The sequence below is a fragment of the Rhipicephalus microplus genome, unplaced genomic scaffold (genome assembly GCF_043290135.1).
Source record: "Rhipicephalus microplus isolate Deutch F79 unplaced genomic scaffold, USDA_Rmic scaffold_14, whole genome shotgun sequence".
NCBI classification, from domain to species: domain Eukaryota; kingdom Metazoa; phylum Arthropoda; class Arachnida; order Ixodida; family Ixodidae; genus Rhipicephalus; species Rhipicephalus microplus.
The window spans coordinates 11,376,334-11,403,494 of record NW_027464587.1 but is presented as its reverse complement, the minus strand read 5'-3'; the positions used below and the strand labels follow the sequence as shown (position 1 = coordinate 11,403,494).

General features: G+C 48.2%; 1 protein-coding gene and 1 non-coding gene across 4 annotated transcripts in view; one reads left to right on the top strand and one right to left on the bottom strand.

Annotated features, from left to right (window-relative positions):
- The window catches only part of Crk (Crk proto-oncogene, adaptor protein), a 229,105-nt gene that overhangs the window by 35,477 nt on the left and 166,467 nt on the right, over nt 1–27,161 (bottom strand). For 2 of the 3 annotated variants that reach the window (XM_075882869.1, XM_037432281.2), the window contains 2 exons: nt 18,697–18,843; nt 16,204–16,281 (listed from right to left, as the gene is read on the bottom strand). In XM_075882869.1, coding sequence (XP_075738984.1) covers nt 16,204–16,281; nt 18,697–18,843 — 225 coding nt within the window. The remainder of the gene's footprint in view (nt 1–16,203; nt 16,282–18,696; nt 18,844–27,161) is intronic. The other variant, XM_075882870.1, reaches the window with a different exon arrangement.
- On the top strand, nt 7,519–12,001 carry LOC119165583 (uncharacterized). The gene is made up of 10 exons (XR_012888647.1): nt 7,519–7,899; nt 8,170–8,917; nt 8,994–9,272; nt 9,328–9,512; nt 9,632–9,817; nt 9,964–10,101; nt 10,170–10,299; nt 10,465–10,661; nt 10,755–11,209; nt 11,435–12,001. It is a non-coding gene; the product is annotated as an uncharacterized LOC119165583 (transcript).

Genomic DNA, 27,161 nt, shown 5'->3' with positions numbered 1-27,161 from the left:
GCCGGTCCGTGGCAGGCTTTGCAACACAAGGCACCCATTATCGCGTTTAGGATATCTAGATGCATAAGCAGATAAGGAGCAGCGTGGTCCGAGTCCTGTGCGGTTGCCTCGCTACAACTCGCGGTGAAAAAGTCAATTTTCCGTGCAGTTGCTGGCGCCGATGAAAGCCGGTCGAGCGTCGCTTTCTCCCGGGCATGATTTTCTTCAACTTCGGCGTTTGTCACCACCTTGGCGTCGATTCGTAGTCGTCCGGAGTTCGCTTCACCGTCATCGGAGGCAACGCGCTCGGTCGCACCATCGCTGAACGGCCGCGGAGCGTCGACACATCGTTCGTCGGAGTCAACCAAGGGCTCTGATGACTTCGTAGACTTTCTCCCACGACCTTTGCGTTTCCTGCGACCAAATGCGTGCACGGTCCGATACTTTTTTGCGTTTCCAGGCATGGCGATACGATCAGAAGCTTCAGAGTGCTCTGCCGATTTCGAGGCGTCACAGCGGTAACCCTTTCAAAATGGCGTCGGGTCGCGTATGCAGGCGCAAGCCGCGAGCTTCCAGCCAACCGGAAAGCGCCATTTCAGTCACGTGCGCCGTTTAGCCAATGGCAGTGAGCGCGGCTCTTCGTCTTTGAGGCCCCGTTTTTCGAGCCGGGGAAACGCTCAATGTTGCTTACTGAATTAAAAAAAAACAGCTGAAAACGCGTTCTTTCAAACAAGACCAAAATGGCGCCGATCGAGCGCGTAGTTCCCGCGTATCGTAGAGCCGAAACCTGCGCTATTCGCCCTCAATTTAAAGGGCAGGACGCCCGTTTTCGGTTTTTTAAAGTTGAATAACGATAAAAGTTGATGGTATTCGGCTATGAAATTTTGTAAATAGGTGCGCAATGATGTCGGGAACGCGAAAAGAAGGTCCGCGAAAACTCGATTTTTTGGCTGATTTTCGGTCCCGAAGTGCCGCGTCCCCCCTTAAGGGCACAAGAAACCTGCCAGTGAAATACGTCGCAAACAGCCGTTCGTGGATGACACGGGTCATTTTCACTGACTGACTTGTCCCTTTTGACAATGAGATGAAAAGGCAAGACCGCCGTGTATGCTTGCTGCTGAACAATTGTTCAGCGCATCGCCTGGACGGCAACGTCAAGCTGATGAACGTTATGGTGACCTCACTACTCACCGTAGCGGATGATCATCGCGGGTTCACGCTTAGCGAGCCACAGGGCTGCGACTTCGTCACCTACTCGTGTGTAGCGCACCGCCCTGCGCACGTTCAACTAAGAAGGTGTTTAGCGCAGCACGGCAAACAGACAGTGTTCGAATAACAAAAATACACAAACACTTTATTGCCTTTGGCGGCACCCCAAACAACAGTACAACGTCCGCTCCGGGGACGTGGAGAGCCACAGGGCCGCGACTCTGTCACCTACTCGAGTGTAGCACACAACGCCGCGCGCGTTCAACTAACGAGGCGTTTAGCGCAGTGATGGGGATGCCAAGGCCCACAGGCAGGCTACAGTCTGGCGATTCCCAAAGGGGACGCGGACGAAGGAAACACATGCTATTCAGGCGCCGACCAACGAAGGAGAGACCCTTGCCCTCGCGCACGTGACTCCGCCTTGCCGATTCTCATAACACCCGAAAACACGCGCTGCGCCCGCACCTGGCGCCATCTATTGCCACGCACCGTTACCAGGGTACGGGAAAAGGAAACGGAGCGGCCGTACGACGGAATGCCCGCGAAACGGTCGCGGCCACGCCTCAGATCCCCACAACATTGAACTGGAGGTTTTTCCGGCCTAACTGCACATCACTGATCCAGCCTTGAGATCAAGGCATGATCAACAGCGTGAAGCGCCAATACTGGTCAAGACTCAGAGTGAATCCTGCTGAACACCGAGCATGGCTACGAAATCAAGGTGGACTTGTTTTTTGCTGTACAGATGTTGGCCGCTGCATGGATGTCGACACGAGTTGAACTTGTCAAGAACTCTTTCGCTCACGCAAGGTTTCGACCCAAAGATGTGCAGTACAAGTGACGATGCACAAGCTGTTGATGACGTTGGACCAGGAAGACGCGACAGCGGCCGCAACATGGGAAACTCTCAAAGAAGCAAGCATTGTTCCAGAGAACGTACCGTATAATGCGGAATATAGGTCGACCTTCTTACCTTGACCATGCATAAAAACAACAAAAAAAACGCAGAATTGTTCACGGATTCACTTTTTTCAGTCCTTCCGACGACGACTGCTTATCACTAACAGCCTCCCATAGCATGTCGTCCTCAGTGCCGTCAAGAGTCCGTCAAGAGCGTTGTTGCTGATGCAGCACTTCCTGAATGCGCGCATCGCCATCTCTTCAGGCAGAGACCTTCATGCCTCGGAGACCCCACCAGAAACTGCCGAGAGAGGTGGCCTGCGCAGCCGGCCTGTCGGCGTAAGTGTTCAGTGTATAACGCACGCACACAGTCTTTGAAACATTTATTAATGACGACGTCCAGCAGTTGCAGCATTGACATCATCCATCCTGGAATGACGACAAGATCTGTCTTTCTGTCGTGGAGGCTCTCCTTCACTGATGCTGTCAAATGCCCTCGAAATGCATCCAACACGAGCATGTTCCGGTGCTACAGAAGGGCTCCGGGTCGCCAATTCCACACTGTGCGAACTACTCGCGCATTAGGGCCTCGTCCATATACCCCTTCTTGTTGACGCGGACGACGACATCCCGTAGGAAGGCCTCCTTCGGCATCGTCTTCCGCTTGATGATAATGAAGGGGCAACTTTTTGCCGTCGGCCGTGCAGGAAAGCATAACGGTGAAGTGCGAATGATCGCTTCCAGTCGACAAAAACTTCATTTCTTTTGCCCCGCTTTCATAAACAGTCGTGGACGACGGCATGTCGAACCACACCGACGTTTCGTCAGTGTTGCCTATCTGGCCCAGCATGTAGTCATGCTGCGGCTGGAGGCTGTTCATGTAGAGCTGAAACTATATCAATTTGTCCTCGTACATCCCCAACACCTTCTGGCATATCAACGTGCAATGTCGAAGGGCAAGTCCCTTGCGTCGCATGAAGTGACGGACCCAATAAATGGATCCCTCGAAGTCTTTCTTTGACAAACCGGCTTCACGGGTGAGCTCGATGGCTTTTGAGCGAATGAGCTCTGCATTCACTGGCGGGGATTTGGCACAGTACTCACGGACAAAATCCGCCACTTTGTCCTCGAGTTCCGGGTGCACAACTTGGCGACCGCAAAACGACACCTTCCTCGCATTACACACCGACAGTTTGGATTTTTGATTGCGCAGTACCTGACGCTTTTTTCGGACACTCCAAACTGCCGCTGTGCCGCCATGTTGACATTCACTTCTGCGAATTCAATAACATTTTTTTTTTAAGCGGTGGTGAACTGGCGCCGCGTCCCAGTATTCATGGCTGGTCGTAGAGTAAGGTCGCCACTCGCTACAAACACTGAATGAACAAGAAAAGAAAAATGACGTCGGCAGAGAACGCGTTGGCCCATGGAGGAAGGAAAAAGCTTAGGAGCATGGAGAAAGGAAAAACTGAGGAGAGGCCCAATCTTATCCCAATGCATTGCGAGAAGTGTCGCGGAAGTGACGTCAAATTTATGGGGCGAACAAACCGGTATGGGGAAAACAAAACAGCATACACTCTGTGGGGTGCTCTCAGCGCTGGTTCGCTTCTGTGCGCACTTATAGTCCGAGCGTAAACTTAGCGCGTATTGGATGATTTGCATGCAGCAAAATGATGCGAGCACACCTTTCCCAGACCGATTGTGCGTGGCAGGCCCGAGCGCGGCGTGCTGAAATACTTCATGGAGTGTTCTTGTGCAACAGCATGAAAAGCACCAGTACGTGCCGTAATCAAAATCATTCAGCCCCTGCATTATCGTATTCGAACTCACCCAGCAGTGACTTACCCGTTCTGCTCGCCGTAAGGCCTTTTTTTTTTTTCTCTTAGCCAGATTTCCCGATCTATGGGCCGATTAGCAGTTCTTTGCTGCCACATAGTGTCAGTGTGGCAAAGTCGATTTCGAGAGCTTGCTTCGTAGCTATTCTGTGCAACGCCAGCCTAGTACTTGACGTGCTTCACGTCAATAAAAAAGCACCACTGTATTGCATACGTGATCGTACACGTACAGCGTGTAATTCTAGTGCGCACACAACACGCAGAGAGCGCACACCGTACAATACGGAAACACTTAGACCGATAACAAGAAAAGTTTATTGTTCTTCTGTATGAACGACACAACTTCTAAAAACGCGACACGATGCCTACAACACTAAACACGAAAGTTCACGTGTGTTCTCAGTCGACACAATGAATAAGAACCAACGGAGCGTACAGTTAAGAGTTCTGCATGCAAGTACCACCCATTATTGATCAACAAAGGAGCGAACATACGTAAAAAGTACCAGCAGGCACATCCGGCAGTGCATGCGATTCGCAACGAGTATACACTACAGCTAGGCATCGCACAGCTTTCCTAAAAAACTCATAAAAGAAGCAGCGCTCGTGAAATGACTCGACTCGCCGCCGGCAGAGAACACCTACCACTCCGCCGCCGCAGCTTCCAAGACTGCTGTGGCGGCTCCTTGACGAAAATAGCAAAGTGTTTATCTGCTTCTCCGCTAGGAAGCAGTGTGGGTGTTTGCGATGCGGCGGCTTCACGAATATGACGTCATGGCCTCTCCTTAGTTTTTCGTTCCTCCATGCTTAGGAGAGACCCTGACGTCATTTGTTGTGAAGTCGTGGTGAAGCCGAAAGTCAGCCATAGTGACTGGGCGAATTCTCTTCTCTTGTTTACATGTGAATGTAAAGCAAAAGGCGCGACTCTCTCTTCGGCTCGGAAAGCACGTGGGCTGCGCAGCGCGCGTGTTGTGACGATCCAAAACTAATGGAATGGCGCTCAACACTCCGGGCCAGCGCGACAACTTCGGAGAAATCATTTCGTCCGAGTATTAACAAAGAGTAACCGCTTGCCAACAACGAAGCAAGTAAAAGAGAATAGATGCTAGATGCACTGACAACGGCCAGTGTTTTCACGTCATTAATTCAAGCACTGCACAGACATCATGATCGGTCGTACGCCTTCTACGGTTGCATTACGACACGAGGCCGGCGTAGCGCCCGGCCACCGTGCCCGTGTCCCGCGTGAAACTCACCGGCGTCAGCATTCTGCGAACGTGGTGACTTTGAGCACGGTGCAAGTGACATGTACTTGAACGCAGTTGCTGTAACGTTGAGATTACAATGCTGGGGACGAGTATAAGAAGCGGAACACAAAAGGCGTTTTATTACGCACATGCAAGTTGTTGCTGTACCAGACCGAACACGAAACTACATATGTGCACACGGTCCTCATTGCGTCTTGCTGGGCCTAACAGTTTCGTCCGTTGCCCCAAACAGGAGCGCTACCCAATCGTCACAGACCTGCAAGGCGTTCGTTGTTGTTCTGCTCGTCACGGTGGCCAACGCAATTTCCCTGAACGTTTCAAGTGCTTCATCCGCGTCATCTGCCGCACGACACATGGATATGCGCTCGTTCTACACACTGTTCAGGCCCCGTGGTAGACGAAAGGTTTTGTAAACGTTCCTACGAGTACAGTAACTGCCAGGAGAACACTGCATAGCCAATAACGCGACGCACAGCATGGATGTTGTCCGCCACGGCTCAGCACGAAACCTGCGGAGGCACACTTGCCGCCGCCAGCCGCGACTGCTCACTGCTAGACCAGGTACACTGCGCAACACGTAACCATAGCAACACCGCCATTGTGCCCAGTGAATATGGCCGCCATAATTTCATTTCCTCCACACTTTTCTAGTAGCGCGCCGGCTGGGCATGCCCTTTCCTATCTTACCTTCCTCCGTGCGTCGGCCCAAAGAGGCAATGTCGACGCTGATGCCCAAAAAGCATGCGACACTCTCTGCTGCCAGACGATCACTTGGTTTATCCCAAAAGCCGGTATATAGGTCGAGGGGTGACTTTTTAGTGGCATTTTCAGGAAAAAATCTTGACCTATATTTTGCACTATACGGTAGCATTTAGCGACTACGTAAATGCCGCTGCGAACGTGATCATCTACAAGGAGCTCAGTGATACTGAGATCCTCAAGAGTGCTCGCGCCGCCGCCACCGGTTCATCCGACGACGAAGAAGTCGGGCGTGGTGTTCTGACCATCCTGATGCCAGAGACTGTATCGCTGGTTACAGACTCCTTGGACGTTTTACGCAGTTTTTTTGCCGCCCATGACGACGATATCGCCAAGCAGCTCCTCTCAGACTGTGAGCAGCACATTGTCTGGTTGCTCATGTGATAGCGCAAACAGTAAAAAATAAGCGATTTTTTCAAATTTTCAAAATAAAATGCCCCCAGAGTGTCTTGCATAACCTGTTTTCTTTATTTACTGCTTTTTCCAGAACAATGAAATTCTCGCTACAACGAAATTTTTCGCGATCCCCATGAATTTCGTTGTAGCGGAGTTTGACAGTATTACCTTTATGTAGGGCTGTGTTAGCTGCGCACCTTTGGATTGTATTTGCTATTGATTACGAATACGATAGCGACCACCGTTTCCTGCGCAGCGGTTGTGGCAAACACAAGTTTCTTTTTTTTTTTGTATTATCTGTGCGCGCTGCGCTGGCTGTGCCCGTAACTTCGGAAATGTCTTGTTGCTATCTTTGTTTGCATGATTACGGCAAGACATATTGAGTTGAGTCGGTGCGCGTTGACTGCACGCATACTTTCATAGTTGCCCGTAATCGCGTTCAACATGACCGCATTTGTGTTCGCAGCGGTTGCAGCAGAAAACCGTTATGCTGGGACTATGTGAGCACTGCTCGCGTGTGCGCCTTCACGACGTGTGGTTGCCATTCACGGTCGCAGGACTAGTGACAACGAGTGGTAGTTTTGTTATGCAAATCCACCAGCAGCATCATAGCGAATGGCCGCACTGTCACTGAGCATCTCAATGGCGATAAATTTAGCGGGATGCGAGTGTGGTGGCAGAAAGCGTGTATCCAATGGAAACGCGGTTGTTGTGATACGACCGTGCGCTATCGATATCACAAGCCGTTGAGAAATGGCCGAGTTGGTATCGGAATTTCGCGGCAATCCAAAGCAAGTTTTTTTTTTTTTTATGGGGTAATACTCGCGAAAACTTCATTAAAGCGGAAATTTCCAAGAAAAGTATTCGTTGTGACACATTTTTCACCTTGTTTTTCATGGGCGGCTGACGGGGAATCGAAAATCATTCGTTGTGGCGGAAATGTTGTTGTAGCGAAATTCGTTATAGCGGGATTTGACTGTATGTTCATTAAACTTGAAAGTGGGGCTTTGCGGCTGTGCGGATTTCCCCTGGATGGGTGTACTCACAGTACGCACCCCTCCGCTGCAGTGAAATCGCCTTTACACAAGGGTTACATGCAGACTAATGACACCTAACATATATTGGCACGTATAAGTCACGACCGGCTTTATAAATAGCGACCTGCGCATCCGCCACCAGCGCCGTGTCCGTGATTTTTTTTTGCTTGGTGTGTTATTTATAGTTTCCGCGAGCGCCGCTGCAAGCCGTGGCGCTGCTTTTAACCCTCACGTCGCCCATCCTCGCGACTGCGTATGCTGCCGGGCGAGGGTGATCGGCGCGTTTGCTTGTGCATTTGCATGCACGTCTCTTGGTATTACCTCAACTATTAGCTATGGTTGAAAGAAGTTGGGCGAAGTAGTTACACGGTGCAACTTGCGCAATGGTTTATTGCTGCGTACCGCTCTGCAAATCAAGCGGGCGCACGGCCGCATCACGAGGAATATCGTTCCACGAGTTCCCGATCACGGATGTGCGGAACCTGTGGCTGAAGAACATTCATCGACAGGCCGAAGGTAAGCTGTGAAATCCGAAGTAATCTAAACAAACTCCTACGCATGTTTAGGAAGCGCCGGACCACGTTAGTCCTCGTGTTTCATACTTTCGATGCTTGCCGTGATCGTGTGAGAACAGTACGATCTGCCTTTATTAGACGGTCGATTGCGTGCAGCGGCGACGCGCTGCATTACATTGTTGAGTGTTTGGTTTCAGTTTCAGCTTGATTTCTACGCGTCTGTTGTGGGCGTAGCGAAAACCACATTTCATGTTGACACTTCGTTTTACAGGGCCAGGGAAACAGCCGTGGCTTCCGAACGACCGGAGCAAAGTCTGCAGCCTTCATTTCCGGCCAGAGGACTACAGGGAGTCCACCAAATACCGAAGGCTGAAACCCGATGCCGCCCCGACACTTTTTCCCGACTTTCCGACGTACCTGCAGCCGGCACCCAGTCAACCACGGCGGCCGGCGAAACGCAAGAGGGTCTCACTAGATTGCCCTAAGCAAGCTACCAAGCACAGGCAAGAGCAGTTCTTGTGCCGAAAGTCTGTACTATTATTGCAACATTAATCTGAGCGAATGTCTATTCATTTTGCAGTCATGATGTCCCATCCGATGATGGCATTCTTGCTGATACAGCAGACGATACAGCAGGCATCACAGCGCATGCAGAGGACTCAGTCAATGCACCGCAGACCTTGACACCTGAGCCAGACCCTCAGCCACCTTCGCAGACACCTCCACATGATCTAGTGCAAAGAACCTGCTCGTTTTCTTTTTTGCCCTCCACATCTGAGCCTGCTTTGAAAGAGACTCCCAGGCCTGTTTCGGTGCGGCCTAAGCCCACTAAAAGCACCCAAACAAGAATGTCACTTTCACGGATGGCACTGCTTCTTAAACAGGTCATAAGGCTGACAAGGAAGTGCCGGCTACTTGCAAGAAAGAAAAATGATTTGCAGGAGGAAGTTTCTGGACTGAAACGGGAGGCAAGAAAAGTAAATCTGGCTATGGAAAAAGCCAACCTCGTGCTACTTCAGGTATGACCAGCATTAGAAAATTACCTAACATTTGAACTTGTCCAGACAGATTTTAACAATTGCTAAATGCTTGCAGGAAAAAGTTGAACAGAATGAGCCAAAGGCACTTTTCATTCAAGAACAGCTGGCGTTTTTGGGTGTTAAGAAGGGCCGCTGGCGTGAGGAGACTATACGAAACTGCGTGCTTTGGCACTCAAAGTCTCCAGCTGCATACCGCCTAATACGGGAAAGTGGCCTCTTGGCACTACCCTGCCGCTCGACCTTGAAGCGGTACATAGGTGCCTGCACAGGGGAAGTGGTGTCTTCATTGATCAAACAGCGGCTGCATATGGAAGCAAAACTGCACTCTGAGAAGGTAACGTTAGCAATGGTACCTGGGAGACTTTATATTTCAGTGCTCACCTCTGCAGGCACGCTGTGGCTCGCTGGTCATGGACGAGATGTCTATAAAGGAAGCCACCATTTACCACAAACAGTCTGATGCTGTTCACGGCCTGGTGAACCTGGGGGGTGCGGAGGCAGACTATGGCCTGGAAAACGAGTTGGCAACCCACCTCCTGTGCTTCGTCTTTGTGGGATTGTCCACCCACTACAGGTATTGCAGTTATCGTTACAGCTACCATTGCATGTACACCAAATCATGAACATCTGAATCATGCCATTTAGCTGTCTGAATCTTGCCATTTGAACTATGACTGTCATTTCCCTTCGCAGGCTTCCGGTCGGTTATTACTTTACAAAGGCCCTGACTGGACAGCAGCTTGAGCATCTTGCTCTTAATGTGATGCAGTCTGTTGAATATGCTGGCTTTCGAGTGGTTCGTCTTGTTGGAGACAATCACAAGTCGAACACGAAGTTTTTTTCAAGCTTGTCAGGGGGGCAGATACAGCCTGTTGTAGAGTAAGTGCAGGGATCTTATGAAGTCACATCTGATGTGCGTCTTTGCTGCAGATCTTATATCATAAATACGGAGTAATGTTTGCTTTCCATCAAATGTGCACAGGTTAAAGTTACTTGAATCTGAATTATTGGATATTTCTTTTTAGGCACCCACTTGATGCAGGTCGACCACTCTTCCTGTCATTTGACTACTGCCACATTATCAAGAACATCCGCTCACAGTTCCTGGATGCGAAGAAAATTTTCAGGAACCAGGGAAAGCTCATCCTTCCCGATTTCCTCAGGTAGTATCAAACATTTCTGTGCCTTATAATTTCTGTATTTGTTTTGGTAACACCTTGCTTTGCTGTAGGCTACTGCACAAGACCCAGGAAAGTCAAGGTGCATTCAAGCTGGTGAGGTGCCTAACGGAGAAACACCTAAGCCCCAGCAACTTTGAGAAGATGAACGTCAGGAGAGCTGTTGACATCTTCTCGGTGCAGGTGAATAGCTAATTGCATGCCGCATAACTCAGTGTGGTTGTACGGCTCTAACATTATAAAATGGCCGTAGAAATATTCGTTATTATGCGGAGGTAACGAGACTGGCCGAGTTTTGTTGCTTTAAGTCCATGTTTAAACAAATCTGATGCTCATTGCCTTGTTTAGGTCACCTCAGTCCTTAGGTTCCTCCAGCAGCACGGCCATCGCCTTGGGGCTAACGGGTTCCAAAACTGTTTGCCAACTTTGGAGTTCATGGAGGTGGTGCAAAAATGGTTTGCCTTGCACAACATCAAAAGCACGACATTGCACTGGACAAGTCGAGATGCCTTGAGGATGCCATTCTACAGTGCAGACGACGAAAGGTATGCCATGATCCGAAGGGTATTGCAGTTCCTTCGAACAAATTAAGCTGTACATTGTGATGTGACGATTATAAGTGTGTTTTCACTTTGCAGACTTTTGTGGCTGGAGACAGAGTGCCTTCAGTACTTTGCCCAGTGGAAAGAGAGCACCTTGCACAAGAAGGAGTTCCTCTCTGAGGAGACCTATGAGGCACTCAGAGTTACAACGCTGTCTACGGTTTTGTGCACAAGGCACCTCCTGCAGCTTGGATTCTATTTCGTCTTGACGGGGAAATTCTCCAGTGATGATGTGGAATCCCTTTTTTCAGCCATCAGACAGCTGAATGGCTCAAATGACCTTACTGATGCGTATGCAGCCCTGTCGGCCTTGCAGAAGATCTTGACGACAGGCATCATTCACTCCTCGGAGAGTGGAAATGTTGGAGGTGTCGTTGCCCCATTGGGTGAAGTGCCAGCCTTGCCTGTCGAGCCTGTCAAGCAAGCTGCTACTGGCACGGACATCCGGAAGCTCCTGCTGCCTCACCTAGCTACACTGGAACGCTACCCATGTATGTGCACAATCATTACGCAGCTTGAACTGAAACATAAGATTAAGTGAACAGTTACAGATAGAAAAAAGACAACACAAGAAAACAAAGCGACACCGTGATATAATTGTTTTCTAAACTGCTGTGCTGGAGGGAGCACCCACTTCACTTTCTTGCTCCCCACGGCGGACACCTCAGGCTATTAAATCTACTTATTCACCTTGTTCTTTTTCATAATTTTCGTAGGTCCTCCACAGCAGAGTCTGCGGTCCAGTACGTTGGCACTGATAGCCGGTTTCCTCGTCCGGGCCATTCAGGATAACATTGAATGCGAGGGCTGCCTGGTGAAGCTACAAGCTCCATCTTCCAGCTCCCCAACCACAGCCCTCATTGCTGGCATCGACAGGGGAGGCCTCTCCTATCCCACCTTACCATTTGTGGGATTTGTCCACCACCTGGAGCAAGCTGCCTCCCGAGTGGCTTCCGTGCTTGTAAAGGGACCTCAGCCGCTCAAGAAGTTCTCGGCCGTCGTGTTACCTTCACTTCTGAAGAGCCCACTTTTTGATTGTGCCGAGGACAAAAGTGTGCCACACAAAACAAAGCTGGTCAGCGTAATTCTGCAGAAATTCATGAGGCCATTTTTGTCTAACACCGCCAATGGCCTCACAGTGTTCAACGCCAAGAAAAAGGCACTCAAAACGAAACCCACCTCGCGAAAGGTGCTGAAGGTCTAATTCTGAAGGCCAGATTGTCTCTAAATGTGCTCGTGATTCAGTGTGCCATTTAACGAATAAAACATTTGGCAAGTTGTGATCTATTGTTGCTCTAAGCTTGAATGCATGGATTAGATTAGTTGGGTGTGTCCTCATTTCGTCACACGTTCAAGTTTCCTTGAACTAATTCAATAGTCCTTACGGTGCGCCTCGAAGCCCAAATGCAAGCACAGCGCGTAAAACCCAGAAAAAAAAAAGCGTGTAATATTTGTTGGCGCTCCCGTCACCTGCATAAAACGCGATAAATCTGACGAGACGGCCAATGCAGGTACAACTACCGTAATACAGTTTAAAAGTTAGCGAGCTCATTGCACCAATCTGTGTGACCTGCGTATCAAACAAGCCACAATTGAAGGTGAAGTTGCGCAAGAACTCTCGAAAGGATAAAGTGACAAGTACGTACGCGCACAAAATGTAACAGCCGACCTAGCCTACTTGTTTTCCTGCACTTCGGAGTGCACCTCGCGGACCTGCTAAATATACCTCATTAGACAGAACCAGCATGGCACTGCATAACATTCTTTGACAATGTTGTCTAGGCTGCCAGGAAAAGCTAGCCCAGGTTGCGGGCCCGTGCAACAAGCCACCGTTACGAGTGCTGACGTTTCTACGTTTCCTCGAAGTTGGTTGGTTGGAAGTTGGTATATACTGTCTTGTTTCACGTCATGGTAGGCAGAACAAAAAACAAAACAGCTGATGCTTGCAAAGGCACGGGGTTTACACGATCTCGCGCGTTCCGCTGTCGTAGTAGCTGTAGCAGCCGACACGAAGTTGAGGATTAAACCCAGTGCCCCCTGGTGAGACGCGCCGTCAACATCGCGGCTTTTCTTGGACCGCGTAGCCCCGTAGGAGAAGGGCGCGTGCGCAGGTCGCTATTTATAAAGCCGGTCGTGGTATAAGTTGACTCGGAATAAAGACGTCCCCCCCCCAAACTTTTGACCGCAAAATGGGGAAAGAATGTGCAAGTAAATTATTTCAAGAAATTGACTGCATTTAAAAACAAAAAATTTATTGCCAGCAAACTACAAGTTTAAGCCTTCATGTGGCAGTTGTGATCGCGCACTTCACAAAAGCTTCGTGCACCGTGCTGTCTGGCAGGTCGTACCAAGCGTCAGACACCCAACTGTTCCACAGTGCTCAAAGAAGCCCGCCTCACATGCCCCGTCGGCGTCTGGGGCTTGTCGTCCTGATTCATCCAGTCTTTGTAAAGTGCCGCCACCCTGTTCTTAAATGATTGTTGACCTAGTTAGAACTTGCTTAATGACATGCTTTGGCCGCAAATAACACAAACACAAAGTAAAGGAACTTGCTGAGTGTTCCTTACTTTGTGTTTTTGTTATTTGCAACCAAAGCATGTCTTTAAATGGCTTGTTAACTGCCACGTCGAGCAGCTGTAGCATAGAAGTCAAGCCACCCGGGATTATCACCAACTGGCAATCCGCATTGGCCACGGTTCTCTTCAGGCGTTCCGTGATGTGCCCTAAGAACAAGTCCAGCACAAGCATGCTTTAGGGCCTGAGAAGACCGCCTAGGCGCCGGAGCCAGATGAGGTGGAACCATTCCAGCACAGTTAGCCCCGTGAAAAAGCCCTTCTCATTGACGCGAAAAATTACTTAAGGGGAGAATTTCTCCTTGGGCATCATCTTCCGCTTGAAAACATTAAAAGGTGGCAGCTTGTGGCCGTCGGCGGTGCAGCACAGCATTACCGTGAAACAGTTGTGCTCACTGCCAGTGGTCCCAGGGCACACTTGCCGCTCACCTTTTGCTGACACGGTCCATTTGCTTGGCATATCAAACCAGAGAGGTGTTTGATCGGCATTGCCGATCTACCCGAGCGAGTAGGCGTGTTTCGCCTTCTGTTCACTGACGAAGTTCAAAAAGGTTCCTTTTTTTTTTTTTTTTTCGTCATATTCCTCTGGTGGCTTTTGACAAATAGTCGTGCACCACCCAAAACTGAGCCCGTGCCGATTCATGAAATTAGTAACCTGTTTCTTTGAAATTTTAAATTCACTGTGGGCGATCTCCAATCCATTGGCAACATGTCAAGCCTTCACCTGAATGTCCCTGTAAGACACGCTCAGGCCTTTCTGTCGCTATTCGCCCACCCGTTTGTTGACAACTTCTTCAATGGCAGTGTATTTACCTTCTTTCAGTCCCCGGAACGTATTTCGCTATCCAGCACACGCGAAAAGTTTGTCCCTTTGTTGTCGCCAGCATCGCAAACATTTCTCTGAGTTGCTGAATTCACGCTCGGCAGAAAGACTGCTTATTGATTCAGTGTGAAGAATCACTTTTCCCTCGAGCGTGGCATCGTAGCTGCGTCTATGCAATGGAGCCGTTTCAATGCGGGATAGAGCAAAGCGACCTAAAGAGCGTTAGCATGGCGTGAGCTTTCTAAGCCTTTGCGCATACTGCCCACGATGTACTCCAACACAGGTCGCAAACCAATCCAAAGCCCGTGCCTAAGCCCAAGCCAAAGCTGAAGCTCTTTGTCCGGCCTCCGAGAATCGTGCGTGCAAGAGAATCTATGGAGGCTGCATTCGCTGTGTTGATCCACCGTACTGCCAGAGCACTTTGTACCATGCTTAGAAATTGCATAAAATATATTAATTTTAATTGCTTTTGCTACAATATACATATAAAATAGGCACATAGTAATAGGCACATAATAACCTTGGTAAACATTAGTTGCCTTACGGTTCTTTTTTAGCCCTCCCCCCCTCCACTCGTCATGTAAAAAACCGCACACAAGTTTACCTGCGCTCCGTTAAAAAAAATTCAACTTATATGCGGCAATATAGGGTATTTGTTTGTTCAAAGTACTTTGAAATTTCCAATAATTCGAATCGAAGCAAATTCAAAAATACTAAAGTATTTGTTAGAAATACTAAAGTATTTGTTAGAAAAATACTAAAGTATTTGTTAAAGTATTTGTTAGAAAATACTAAAGTATTTGTTAAATAGCCCAAATATTTGCACAAATTTAGCAATTACAGCATTTCGCTATGTTATCTTGTGGAAATTGAAAGGTCTCATGCACAGGTGCATCTTATACAGTGAAATCTCGGTAGAACGCACTCCACATTAACAAACTGTTCAGATTAACGAACTTTTAGAAAATCCCGTGCCGACTGCTAATAGTTTCAATGTAAAATTATTTCACTACTATGTACTTCAGAATATCGAACTTTTCAGAATAACGAGCGCTAGTTTAGTTCCGCATTATATTAACGCCTCAGTATACGAGCTTATGTTCTGAAATCCGTCGCGCCCACTGAAGCAGTACGCAAGCAGACGAAAAAGCGAACCGATGCGTTGCTTCTCGAAAGACGCGCGACGGCTTGGAAGAAAAAAAAACGAAAGGGCGACTTTCTTTTCTTTTTTTTTTTTTTTGCTGAAACGCCAACGCTGCAGGTTTAGAAGCGAGCGTAGAGGCGAGGGCAACACGGGAGGGCAAGGTCAGCAAGGCAGAGTGGGAGTTGCGGAGCAGGAAACATGGACGGGGAAAACCTGAAACAGCGAGAGAGCAGAAAACGAAGCGCGAGGAATTTTCTTTTTTAGCACTTTTTTTTTTCTTCGAAAGAGGCAATGACAGCCGTGATGCTTCAGGTTTTTCTTTGAAGGCCTTGCTTTTCAGTCGTGTTCATCTCTTTTCAGTGATGAAAAGAGATGAGATAAGCAAGCGGCTTATCTCATTTTACTTATCGCGTCCGCAAAGCAAGTCGGCGTTCGCGCTGCGATGATACTACAAATGAGTGCATCTCTGCTTGCGACGAAGAAGTGGAAGCAGTTTTCTTTAAGCAAGACAATGGATATTCTTTGGCAACTGGAAGGCAGAAAACAGGTTGTGACCAAAGAACCGGATTGCACCACAGGAATGTGAATGAGCTGGAGGCCTTCGCACTGCAAAATTTGTGCTGCTCGCGTCAAAAAAGAAAAAGAAAATCGCAGACTTCTTTAAAGCAAAAGTGCATTTTTTGGTGTTTACTTGTGCATTTGTTTTTTTTTTTCTCTCATAAAATGAGTTCAAAGACCTATCGTTTAGAGGTAAGTCGTTTTGGTTGGTGAAAAATAAAATATTTATGATTAATTTTCGAGTTTTCACTATAACGACCTTTCAAAATAACGAACGAATTTCTGCAGTCCCTTGAAGTTCGTTATACCGAGATTTCACCGTACAGTGGAAAATAGGGCACTCGATTCGCATAGTGTGGCCGTAGAAGAAAACAGGTGGGCACACACCTCCAGCTTGAGGGCTGTCTTGTCGTAGGCGTTCGGGACACGAGCTTGTTTCACCCTGGCCCTGGCAGGCAGCTTCCTCTGCAAAATGGGCCATTAAGTTTCGCTTAAAACCCCCGCTCAACCACAACGGCGTCGAACTATTGCCTACATCATCTTGGAAGTGGCTGCCACTGCCACTGAAGTGGGATTCATCCCGACTACCTCAACAAGTCTCTAGTATGGTAAGAGCTCGTTAATCACAACTTTGAATTTACACCCTGGCGTCAGCAGGGCCCTGTGCATTTCTATAGAAGAAAAAAAAGCTAATCAATTCAAATGCATCAGCCATCACAAAGGGTCATTCGAAGTGGTAGCTCCTGGTTTTCATTGCCCCTCGTAAAAGTTGCTCAAGTGGTAGCTCCTGGTTTTCATTGCCCCTCGCAGAAATGGGCCAAAGGCATGGAGCAAGAAAGACAGGAGGGAAAACTGCGGGCCGGCGCCAGCATTAGCGTGCGCCGCGATAATGTCACCCTAGGAGAGCAGGTTGCTGAACGTGCGCGCAGCGATCGTTGCGGCGACGCAAGCGTCACGATTTGTTTTCTGCCGCAGGAAAGCACGCGCGCGGTCTCCGATGGCCCCCGAATGAAACCGGAATGTCGTCTGCTACATCTGCCACTCACCGATTCCACCGTGCTACTGGATGCAGCTATGAAAGTTTTTTGCCAGTGCGATTTGTCAAAACCAAATGAAGTAAGTAGAGCATCTTAGGGCCAGCATCTTTATTTATTTATGTTGATTCAGATGCTGTTTGGACAGCGAAAGCAAGTAAGTGGTCGAATTAAAAATGCAGACCTTTATTCGTAGCTAGGCCCCTACCAGAAATCACTCATTGTGTAGCTTGAGGATAGATTTAGCATGTTCGTTATTATAACAGCGCTATACAGATCTACTGTGCGGGAAAGAAAGACATACATTTCAGAAGCATGATTGATTGATTGATATGTGGGGTTTAACGTCCCAAAACCACCATATGATTATGAGAGACGCCGTAGTGGAGGGCTCCGGAAATTTCGACCACCTGGGGTTCTTTAACGTGCGCCCAAATCTGAGCACATTTCAGAAGCACGTTTGAGCAGATGGCAACAGCTGATTCAACAGAAGAGCAGAAACTCCCGCTTGCTTCGAGCTGTGAATCAATACTGCGTTAAAAAAAAATAAATTCGAACTTTCAACACTTCGTGTGACCAAGAACGGCAACAATAATTGGCGGGAGCTATATGAAGAGGAGAACGACAATAGAAAAAAAACGGCAACGTCTAGGAAAATTACTTTCGCAGCGGAACGATCAGCGGGTGTGACACTATGCTAAGTGTAAATTTACAGACATCCGTGACCAGCCAAGGTTCTTGTAGCTCTCCGATGCGATACCTCACGTTTTGAACGGAGGGTTTACTTACTCCTATACAAAAATAATGCCAAGAACTGGCCGGAATATCACTGAAATCACCGACAAAAGCAACACCAAACAATCAAAGGTTTGAAAATACTCGTCACGAGTCAGAAGTCCTCGTCGAACATTTTACCAACCTCAACACTTCCAGGTAAGTTACATTGTGAAAAGGCGTGGTTCTCAGCATGACGTATCCGGGTGTTGCAGCTTGGCAGGAACGAATGGTTCTCACCAAGTTCCAACGGAAGAGCACACACACATGAGCAAAACTTTTTTCCTGTTTTTTTTCTTGTTTTTAATTTTTCACTTTTCTTCAAATGAAAGGTTCCGTGGCATGTTTTATTTTCTTGATTAGGGCATAATGTACCCCATGTTCCCACAAATATTGTATCTATGCTTGCATACGAAGGTGAAAGAGTGAAAGCGAACATGTTTAGTGCTTGTGGAAAGCTTCGTGAGACTATTGTGGTATGGTCTCTTTCCCAAGGAGCTCTGGCTAGCTCGGCGAAAACACGTCGTAACGTTTTGCCGTCTTGCTTAGAGAGTGTTTCTGAGCTATGCACTGATACAATAAGCAGCAAGCACATGCGTGCAAACAGACGACGCTTCTCCCGTCTGCTGCTCCGGCGTGGCAGTTCGGCCGCGGTTCTGTAGATGGCGCTGTCACGACCTTTGCGGCCGCTCCCGGGGGTGACAGAATCGCAGCACAGAAAGGAGTCGAGTTTCCTCTCCTGTCTATTCTTCCCCCGTGGCCCAGGGAGATGCAAAACATCAAAGCAAGAGCAATTCTCAGGAGATGAAAATTCAGACTTTGCACTGCAGCTCTTGGAAAAGCTGCAAATGATGCTCAAGGGGTCACAAGAAAAGAAATCCATACAAATACAAATTACTGATTACTTTCAATTTCAATTGCGTTCACTCTGGCATGTAAATACACAGATTTCAACACTGAGGCTCACTATGCGAGTGCTTGTTTCTGGCAATCATTGGTGCAGCGCGATAAAGAGCTGTAACCATAGTTTGTAACCCATGCCAAGTTATGGGGTGCATTCGGACTGACTTGCCTGCACATTGGACGGGGTGTTGTACTTGATGGGGTCACCTGAAGGTGCATTCCGGGTGGCTGGTGGTGCCACAGGTGGAGATCCCAATTGGGGTGATGCTGGTCCGTTCCACCCATGCCCATCGTTGGGCAGCTGGGCATCATCGATCTGTGGAGCAACACTGCCATTAATATTGGACAAGGCACCCATTACACTGCATCTTTGTTTACCCCTTCAGCGGCAATGATATGTGCTATCGTTCACCAGAACTTTAGAGGCACATCATGCACCGTTTGTGGTCATTTCACTTGATTGAGCCGTGTACTGCTGTCGAGGATCACTTTGCTGAGGATAACAAAAACTTTTTTTTCTTTGCTCAAATTGAATAAAACCAAGAAAAAAAACAGGCGGTTCATGTGTTGCAGGCGTAATATTCCATTCTTTTCATGCAAACGCTCATTGCAGAATAATTGGATACTAAGTAACAGAGACGCAACAAAACAACAGATTCATTTTGTTTCTTCAAATGCAATGCTGAGTGCCTTAGAATCATGCCATGCAAATTTGACACATTTGTAGACACTGGGTCATAATTTGCATTTCACTCAAAAGAATGAATTCCCAGCCTTTCAATTGAAGGCTCCTTTTTATGTTCAAAAAGAAAGGGTGAGACAGTGCGCACAAGATCCCGTGATGAATGTCAGCACTTCATTTTGTTTTCTAGAAGAAAAATTTTTGCTGTTCACGACCATTGCTAGCGCCAGGCTGCCAGAGCCGTTCTACCAGAGCCGTACAGCATGACACCATTGTAATCAATTTCCCTTTGTGTCAATATGTAGGGTTCATAGCACCTAAGTGAAACAAAACTCAAGGGTTTTCAAGGGCTTTCAAGAACTTAACAAACACTTCTAAAGAACCTAAAATAACACTTGAAACAGCAGGAAATGAAGACACCACTTTTTACAGTATAAAAATTTGTACTTCATTTTATTTGTATGGTTGGTACCACAAACGCACTCAAGTTACCATGAACTGTAGTCGCTTTTGTGTTCTCAAAATGTATCGTACTCTCCATGTGACTTTCAACAAAAGACTCCCCTATCGATAACTGGTCGAAACTTGCAATAATAGCGAAAGTTGGGCTAGTTGGTGGTTCATACTTGGGAAGTAAAAGCTTCCCAAGTATGAACCCAAGCTTCACCAGTTTTTACTTCCCAAGCTTGCCAAAACTCTTCCTACAAGGGAAGACTTTGCCTAATGCGAGTTCAACGTATCCAGTGCAACCCACGCCCTATAAACAGCAATGCGTGACCAAGACGGCTGGAATTTGCACTTGCCTGGCATAGTCCCATCATAAGCGACCCGACTGCGGATATCCGCGCACACTTGCACAGTTTGCACAAAAAAGCCAGGCTTGGCTCCATTGCTGCTGTAACCACACAAGTGCTACCACAACTACAGTGTACTAAAAGAGTACACAGTACTACAACACTGTACTATGGCTAGAGAAATGGATTAGAGTAAATGGTTTGTTGGTTTGAGTTGCCAGGCAAGCAAAAAATGCCCCAAATAATGGCTTAAAGAACTTCGACTAACAAAATTCAAGGACTTTTAAGGAGCTCAAACAAATTTAAGGGTTTTCAAGGCCTTGAGAATGCCATTTCAAAGTACAGAAGTTTTCACGGGTTTCAAAGACCGCTACAAACCCTGAATATGGTACAACTAGAACGTTAGTCTCCCTTCCTAATTTCTCATGTTATGCCAAGAAGCATGATGATGATGATGTTTGGTGCTTTGTGGTGCAAGGGCCATTTGATGGCCCAAGAGCACCAGTTCATGGGACAAGAGATGCGAACAATGATTGTGATTTGCGGCTGTATAAGGGCCATAAAATTCCTCGCCCTAAGGCGGGTAAAAACATAGAAGTAATAAAATCATGACCATGCGGTGAAAAGTATAGTAGCCAACGTATGACGCGTCGTACTGACGTCACAGGCTACGTCATGTGCCTGTACTTATATTGGCATGCGAGCCGCTTGCTTATCACATTAAACCTTCGCCACCAACTGAGTCCAGCGCCGCCTTGCTCGCCGGCTACAACAGATGGCGACGAAGATGGGATAGGCTGCACCGAACGACAGGGGCGGATCCTGTGAGCAACGACAGCTGGAAGGCGAAAGGCAAGGTATGGCGAAGATGTGGGAATTTGACGCCTTCATAGAAGAAAAAGACAAAGATTTCGCATCGTATGTAGAACGGTTTGGGCACTATTGCAAAGTAGCCGGCGTACAAGACGAAGAACTTAAAAAGTCAGCCTTCATTTCTGCCATAGGAAAGAAAGCGTACAAGACGCTCAAGGACCTTCTTCTACCTGCAAAACCTGAAGAGAAGACGTTCGAGGACTTGGTGAAAGTGCTGAGTGGCCACTACGAGCCTTCAAGTCAAGTCATTGCGGAGCGTTTCAAATTCAACAGGAGGTACCAAGGAGAAGGGGAGTCCGTCGCGGCATTTGCAGTCACGCTGAAGCACATGGCAGCCAAGTGCAACTACGGTACGTTTCTCGACGACGCTTTACGGGACCGGTTCGTCGCTGGGTTACGGAATTCCACCATTCAGACGGGTTTACTGAAGAGGAAGGAACTGACGTTCGAATCGGCCTGCGTTTTTGCTAACAGCGCTGAGCTAGCGGAGCGGGAGTCGAGGGGATTCCGACCAACTGCGAATATGGAGGCTGACATTCACGCTCTAAAGAAGACGGGGAAGGAACCGGAGTTCGCCAGCAAGCCAAAGAACAGTTCAATGCAAAGCTGCTATCGATGCGGTCAAGAGCATGACGCCCGTTGCTGCCGTTATCGTAAATTCAAATGCCATCTTTGCAAGCGCGTGGGACAGTTGGCGCGCATGTGCAGATGCAAGCAACCGGCACCTGGCACCGTCCACAACGTGAGTGACGAAGCGAGCGGAAGCACAGAGCTGCTGCTGCACGGTGTGTATCTGGTGGGCACGAAACAACCATATGAAGTTGAAGTACAGATAGCCGGCCAGCTTGTGAAGATGCAAGTAGATACGGGCGCAGCCGTATCACTCGTTCCGGAATGCGTTTACCGGCAGCTAAAGCAGCCGCCGCAGCTTTCGAAGTGCGAGATGAAGCTCAAGACTTACGGCGGAGCGACGCTACAAGTGAAAGGCCAAGCGGAGGTTTTGGTCGATTATAAGGAACAGCGGAAAGTCCTGCCAATCATCGTGGTACCAGGAGAGAAGCCAGCACTCCTAGGCCGCGACTGGATTGCGAACCTCGGAATGGACCTAAACAGCATTCACGAGGTGCACGCACAACCGTCTGTCGACAGCATCCTGTCAAGGTATGCCAGCATTTTTTCACCTGGTTTAGGGTTGATAAAGAGTTACCAAGCAAAACTGGTGCTTAAGGAAGGAAGCATGCCAGTCTTTTGCAAGGCGCGGTCTGTGCCGTATGCCATTCGTGAACCTGTCGAGCATGAGCTAGGCAACTTGCAAAAAGAGGGCGTACTGGTGCCCGTAACCCGCAGCGACTGGGCCACGCCGCTGGTAGCTGTTCTCAAGCCAGACGGCACAGTACGATTGTGTGGAGACTATAAATTGACGGTGAATCCATGTGTGAAGACCGACCATTACCCACTGCCCGCGGTGGAGGATTTGTTCACGACACTGGCTGGGGGCAAGGTTTTCACCGTTCTGGACCTTTCGACGGCATATCAGCAAATCGAGGTGCACCCTGACTCGCGACCCTTGCTGACTATAAAACTCTCACATGGGGTTGTTCCAGTATGTTCGAATGCCGTACGGAATCTCAAGTGCACCTGCAGTTTTCCAGGCAATCATGAACAAGCTGTTGAAAGGACTACCGGGAGTGGTATGCTACCTAGACGACGTCCTCATCACGGGAGCATCGCATACCGAATGCCTGGCCTGAGTGGAAGCAGTCCTGCAGGTTTTCAGGGACCACGGCGTAAAAGTGAGAAAGGAAAAATGCAAGTTTTTCTTGAATTCTGTCAAATATCTTGGGCATATCATTGACGAAAATGGTGTGCACCCATGCATCGAGAAGGTTGAAGCCATAAGGGAAGCACCCACACCTAAGAACATCAGTGAGCTTAAAGCGTACCTCGGCATGATAACTTTTTACTCCAAGTTCATGCCAAACATGTCTTCGAGGCTAAAGCCTTTGTATACACTGCTTCAGAAGGATAAGAAGTGGGTCTGGTCCGCAAAAGAAGAAAAAGCCTTCGCGGAGAGTAAGAGCCTCCTTACGCAAGCGAGCGTGCTAACATTCTATGACCCAAAGAAGCCTCTTGGATTAGTCTGCGGCGCCTCTCCTTACGTGGTTGGCGCAGTGTTGTTTCATGAACGGGGAAGAAAGGCCGAAAGTGGCTACGCACACATAGAAAAGGAAGCGTTGGCTGTGATTTTCGGAATCAAACGGTTTCACAAGTATCTTTACGGCCGTGAATTCACCATTTATTCCGATCACCTTCGCCTGGAGGGACTGCTGGGGCAAACAAAGCCAATTCAGCAAATGGCAGCAGCACGCATGCAGCGCTGGATGCTAGTGCTAGCTGCATATCGCTACAAATGGGTGTACAGAAAGGGAGCCCAAGTAGCAAACGCGGACGCATTATCGCAATTACCGCTTCCGAACGACACCGATGAAAGCGACTACGTTCACTTCTTTTCAGCAGTAGAAGCCGTACCACTATCTGCATGAGTGACGAAACCCAAAAAGACCCAGTTTTGTCTAAGGTGCTGATGTATGTTTTGAATGGATGGCCATCGTACGTGTCAGAAGACAACGTAGCCCCATTCTTCTCGCGGAAAGACGAACTGTCTGTAGACTGTGGTTGCATAACATGGGGAACTCGGGTTGTTATACCTGAAGCGGTAAAATCTGAAGTCTTATCGCTTTTGCATGAAGGGCATCCAGGCATCACTCGAATGAAAATGCTATCAAGAAGCCATGTGTGGTGGCCAAAGTTGTGCGACCGCATTGAAGAAACTGTAAGAGGTTGTTCAACTTGCCAACTAACGCAGAACTCTGCGCCCCACGTGCCGATGTTATCGTGGGGATGGCCAACCCGCAGGTGGCAGAGAGTTCACCTGGATTTTGCCTACTACAAGAACGACTGGTTTTTAGTGCTAGTCGATGCGCACTCCAAGTGGGTGGATGTTCTGCACATGAAGTCCACTACAGCACAGGCGACAGTTGAAAAACTCCGCACTGTTTTTGCTGCATTTGGGCTTCCCGAGAGAATTGTGACTGACAATGGGCCGCAATTTGTGTCTGCTGAATTCACAAATTTTCTCAACTCCAATGCAGTGCAGCACACCAAGACACCACATTACCACCCAGCTTCAAATGGCACGGCGAAGAGGCTTGTTCAGAGCGTCAAGCGAAGCTTCATCAAACAGCTACGGGACGAGCAGAACACGGGAGTGGCTCGGACGATGCAACATCGGGTAGACCAGTTCCTGTTCACCTACCGAAACACACCGTGTTCGACGACCGGTAAGATGCCAGCCGAACTGTTTCTCTCATGGAGGCCACGCACGAGGCTGAGCATCTTGCATCCGGAGCAAGCGAAACGTGCCGAAGCAAATATAGCTCGAAGACAGGGTCAGGAAACCCATACTTCATGGAGGGAGTTCGAGGTTGGCGACAACGTTCGTGTGCGAGGAAACCGACCGAGTGATCCAGGTTGGTTGGAAGGAACAGTTGTGCGACGAGTTAGCAAAGGAACATACATAGTCCGAATCGAAGACCACGAGCGCTTTCTGCATGCGGACGATATTGTTCCTAACACATGCCTTGCTCCTCTTCCCAGAAGCGTGTGGATTCCTGAGCAAACCCGCATGGCACAGCTGGGTTCCACTCCGTCACAAAGCGACAGCGACACCGCATCGCCGCCGGACGGGCCTACACCAGAGCAACGACTTCCGCCACCTGACCGAGCCAGCGTGACGGAACTGCCATCACAGCAGGCGCCTGACGCCAGCTCCCGAGAAAACGTCACGCCACCTGAATTGCGACAAAGCACAAGAATTCGAAAGCCTCCCGAACGTTTTGGCTATGCTGCTAAATAAAGGGGGAAGAGATGTAGTAGCCAACGTATGACGCGCCGTACTGACGTCACAGGCTACGCCATGTGCCTGTACTTATATTGGCATGCGAGCCGCTTGCTTATCTCATTAAACCTTCGCCACCAACTGAGTCCAGCGTCGCCTTGCTCGCCGGCTACAACAAAAAGTATGTGGTGTTAATGAATGACGAAAGTTTGTGATAATAAAAACCGTGGTGGACATGTATGGCATTAGCACAAGTGCCTCGATAGTTCACACCCTTGTGTCCAAGGGCTGTGAGGCAAGTGCTTTGTTGAGTGCAGCCACCACAGCGGAGACCTCTCTGAGGAGGTCGTACTACGGAATGCCCAGGTATATGATATGAAAAGTACAAATTTCTCTAAAAAAAAGCCAACAAGGATTAATGCGTTGCTTCCCTACCGACGAACATTGCAGGAGGAAGTGGTATCTTTTGTCGGTAGGGTAAAGTGTTGTCTTCTCAGCGTGTCTAATTCTTTACAGTGGATTGGAATGTGAAGTACGGTGAGTGCTTCTCCACATCTATCACACAAAAGTGGATCGCCACCAGACAAAAGAAATGAATGTATTGTGTGTGTATGTCCTGTTCTTAACCTTGTAAGTATTACTTCTTGACCTTGTTCTTAACCTTGTAAGTATTACACTGGCAGCCAATGACCAACTTGCGGCTCGATGACATGCAATTTATTACCTGTGTGTTTTTCCCATGTGCTCCGCCAATAACCCCCGAGCTTTCGTTTTAGGAAAGATTTCTAATCGAGTGCAGGAATTGGTATCGATGTATTGATAGCGGTTTTGTTGGCAGATCCAGCTAGCTGGTCCACCAGAACATTGCCTTAAATTTCGCTGTGTCCTGGCACCCAACAGACTACAACATGCTGCTTGGATGAGTAGACTGTGCATAAGAGCAAATAAAGCAAGACAAGGACAAGCTTTTCGTGCTTTTTAAGAGTTTCCAGAGGTTTTACTACACTTAAGGAATCTGTATTTATTATTGCCTTCTGTAGTTTTATTTTTTTAAATGTGTTTACAGTCGCAAGTATCGCATTAGCTTCGCCGGTGAAAATGCTTGTATCAGAGTGCAGGACGCTGGATCTTGAAAAGGATGGGCCGACGGCTGCGTACGAGACAGAAGTGTTGGACTTTGAAGAATCCGTAAAAAACTCGGGACATGTGTATTTACGTTGTAGTTCTAGGAAGTATGTCTGAATAAGTGCAATTGGCACGTGCTTCGTAACCTCTCAGAAAGACACGTTGCAATCTATCATCTGCCACTGCCATGGTGGCAGGCATACTGCAGGAAACATCAAACAGTGTTCAAGTGGCACACCGGTTTCCTTCGCAAGGACTCCAAAACCAGGTGAGTAGGGCTGTCTCATAGAAGGACATTTTCAAACACAGCAGGACTTGACACGTCAATAATTGTAGAATGTGAAAGGTGGTCTTTTTCTGCGTTAATTTTAAGATAACATTTAAAAGACATGTAACATCTCTGTAGGTGGAGCGACCCTTCGTATGATTCCACGTACAGGCTTTCAACGGGACTAGTGCGAAAAGCACCCGTGGAGAGACAGATGCCTAGATGTTGACCAGGGTCAGGCATTTTAAGGGCAGTATGTGTCGCAGACTGATATGCTATTGCCCCATAGTCTGAACGGGTACGTATCAGGCTTTTATACAAATTCATTAAACGCTTCTTGTCACTTCCCTACGTAGTGCGTGACAACACTTTTAAAACCTTCATTGCTTTTATGAACTTGTTTTTTAAATACTTCATGTGTGGTATGAAGGTTAGCTTGCCGTCCAAGATTAGGCCTAAAATTTGTGTTCAGTATTAACAGAAAGACGTTCCGCATGCAGTTCAACATCGAGTTCGGAATGAATGACTCTCTTCCTGGAGAACAAGACACACATGCTTTTGTGTGCATTGAGTCGGAACCCGTTTCCTTCTGCCGAACTGGATACTTTGTTCAAACCAAGCTGAACCTGCCGCTCACATCATCAGCCATTTGTGAACATGTGGAGGACATTCATAAAATGTTGGTGTACTCAATACTACAGGAAAATTGTCACTTCCATATTGTCGCGGGTTGTAAAAACAGGGGGTTTATTTAAAAACACGGACAGTGGAACTTATAGAGACGCTCTCAGAGAAGGCCGCTAGGATTGTCGTCTTCTTCACTTGCCTGCGCTGCGCCTCCCGAGCAAAACCGCCTGCTTCGTTGTCGTTGCTATCTCGCCGCTAGATGCAGCTATGCACGCGGCATTACCCTCCCGCCAGAGTGAGCGTCGTCCCGATGCTCAACAGGTAGAGATGCAGCCAGCAGGTGTTTACATCACTGAGAGTGGTAAAG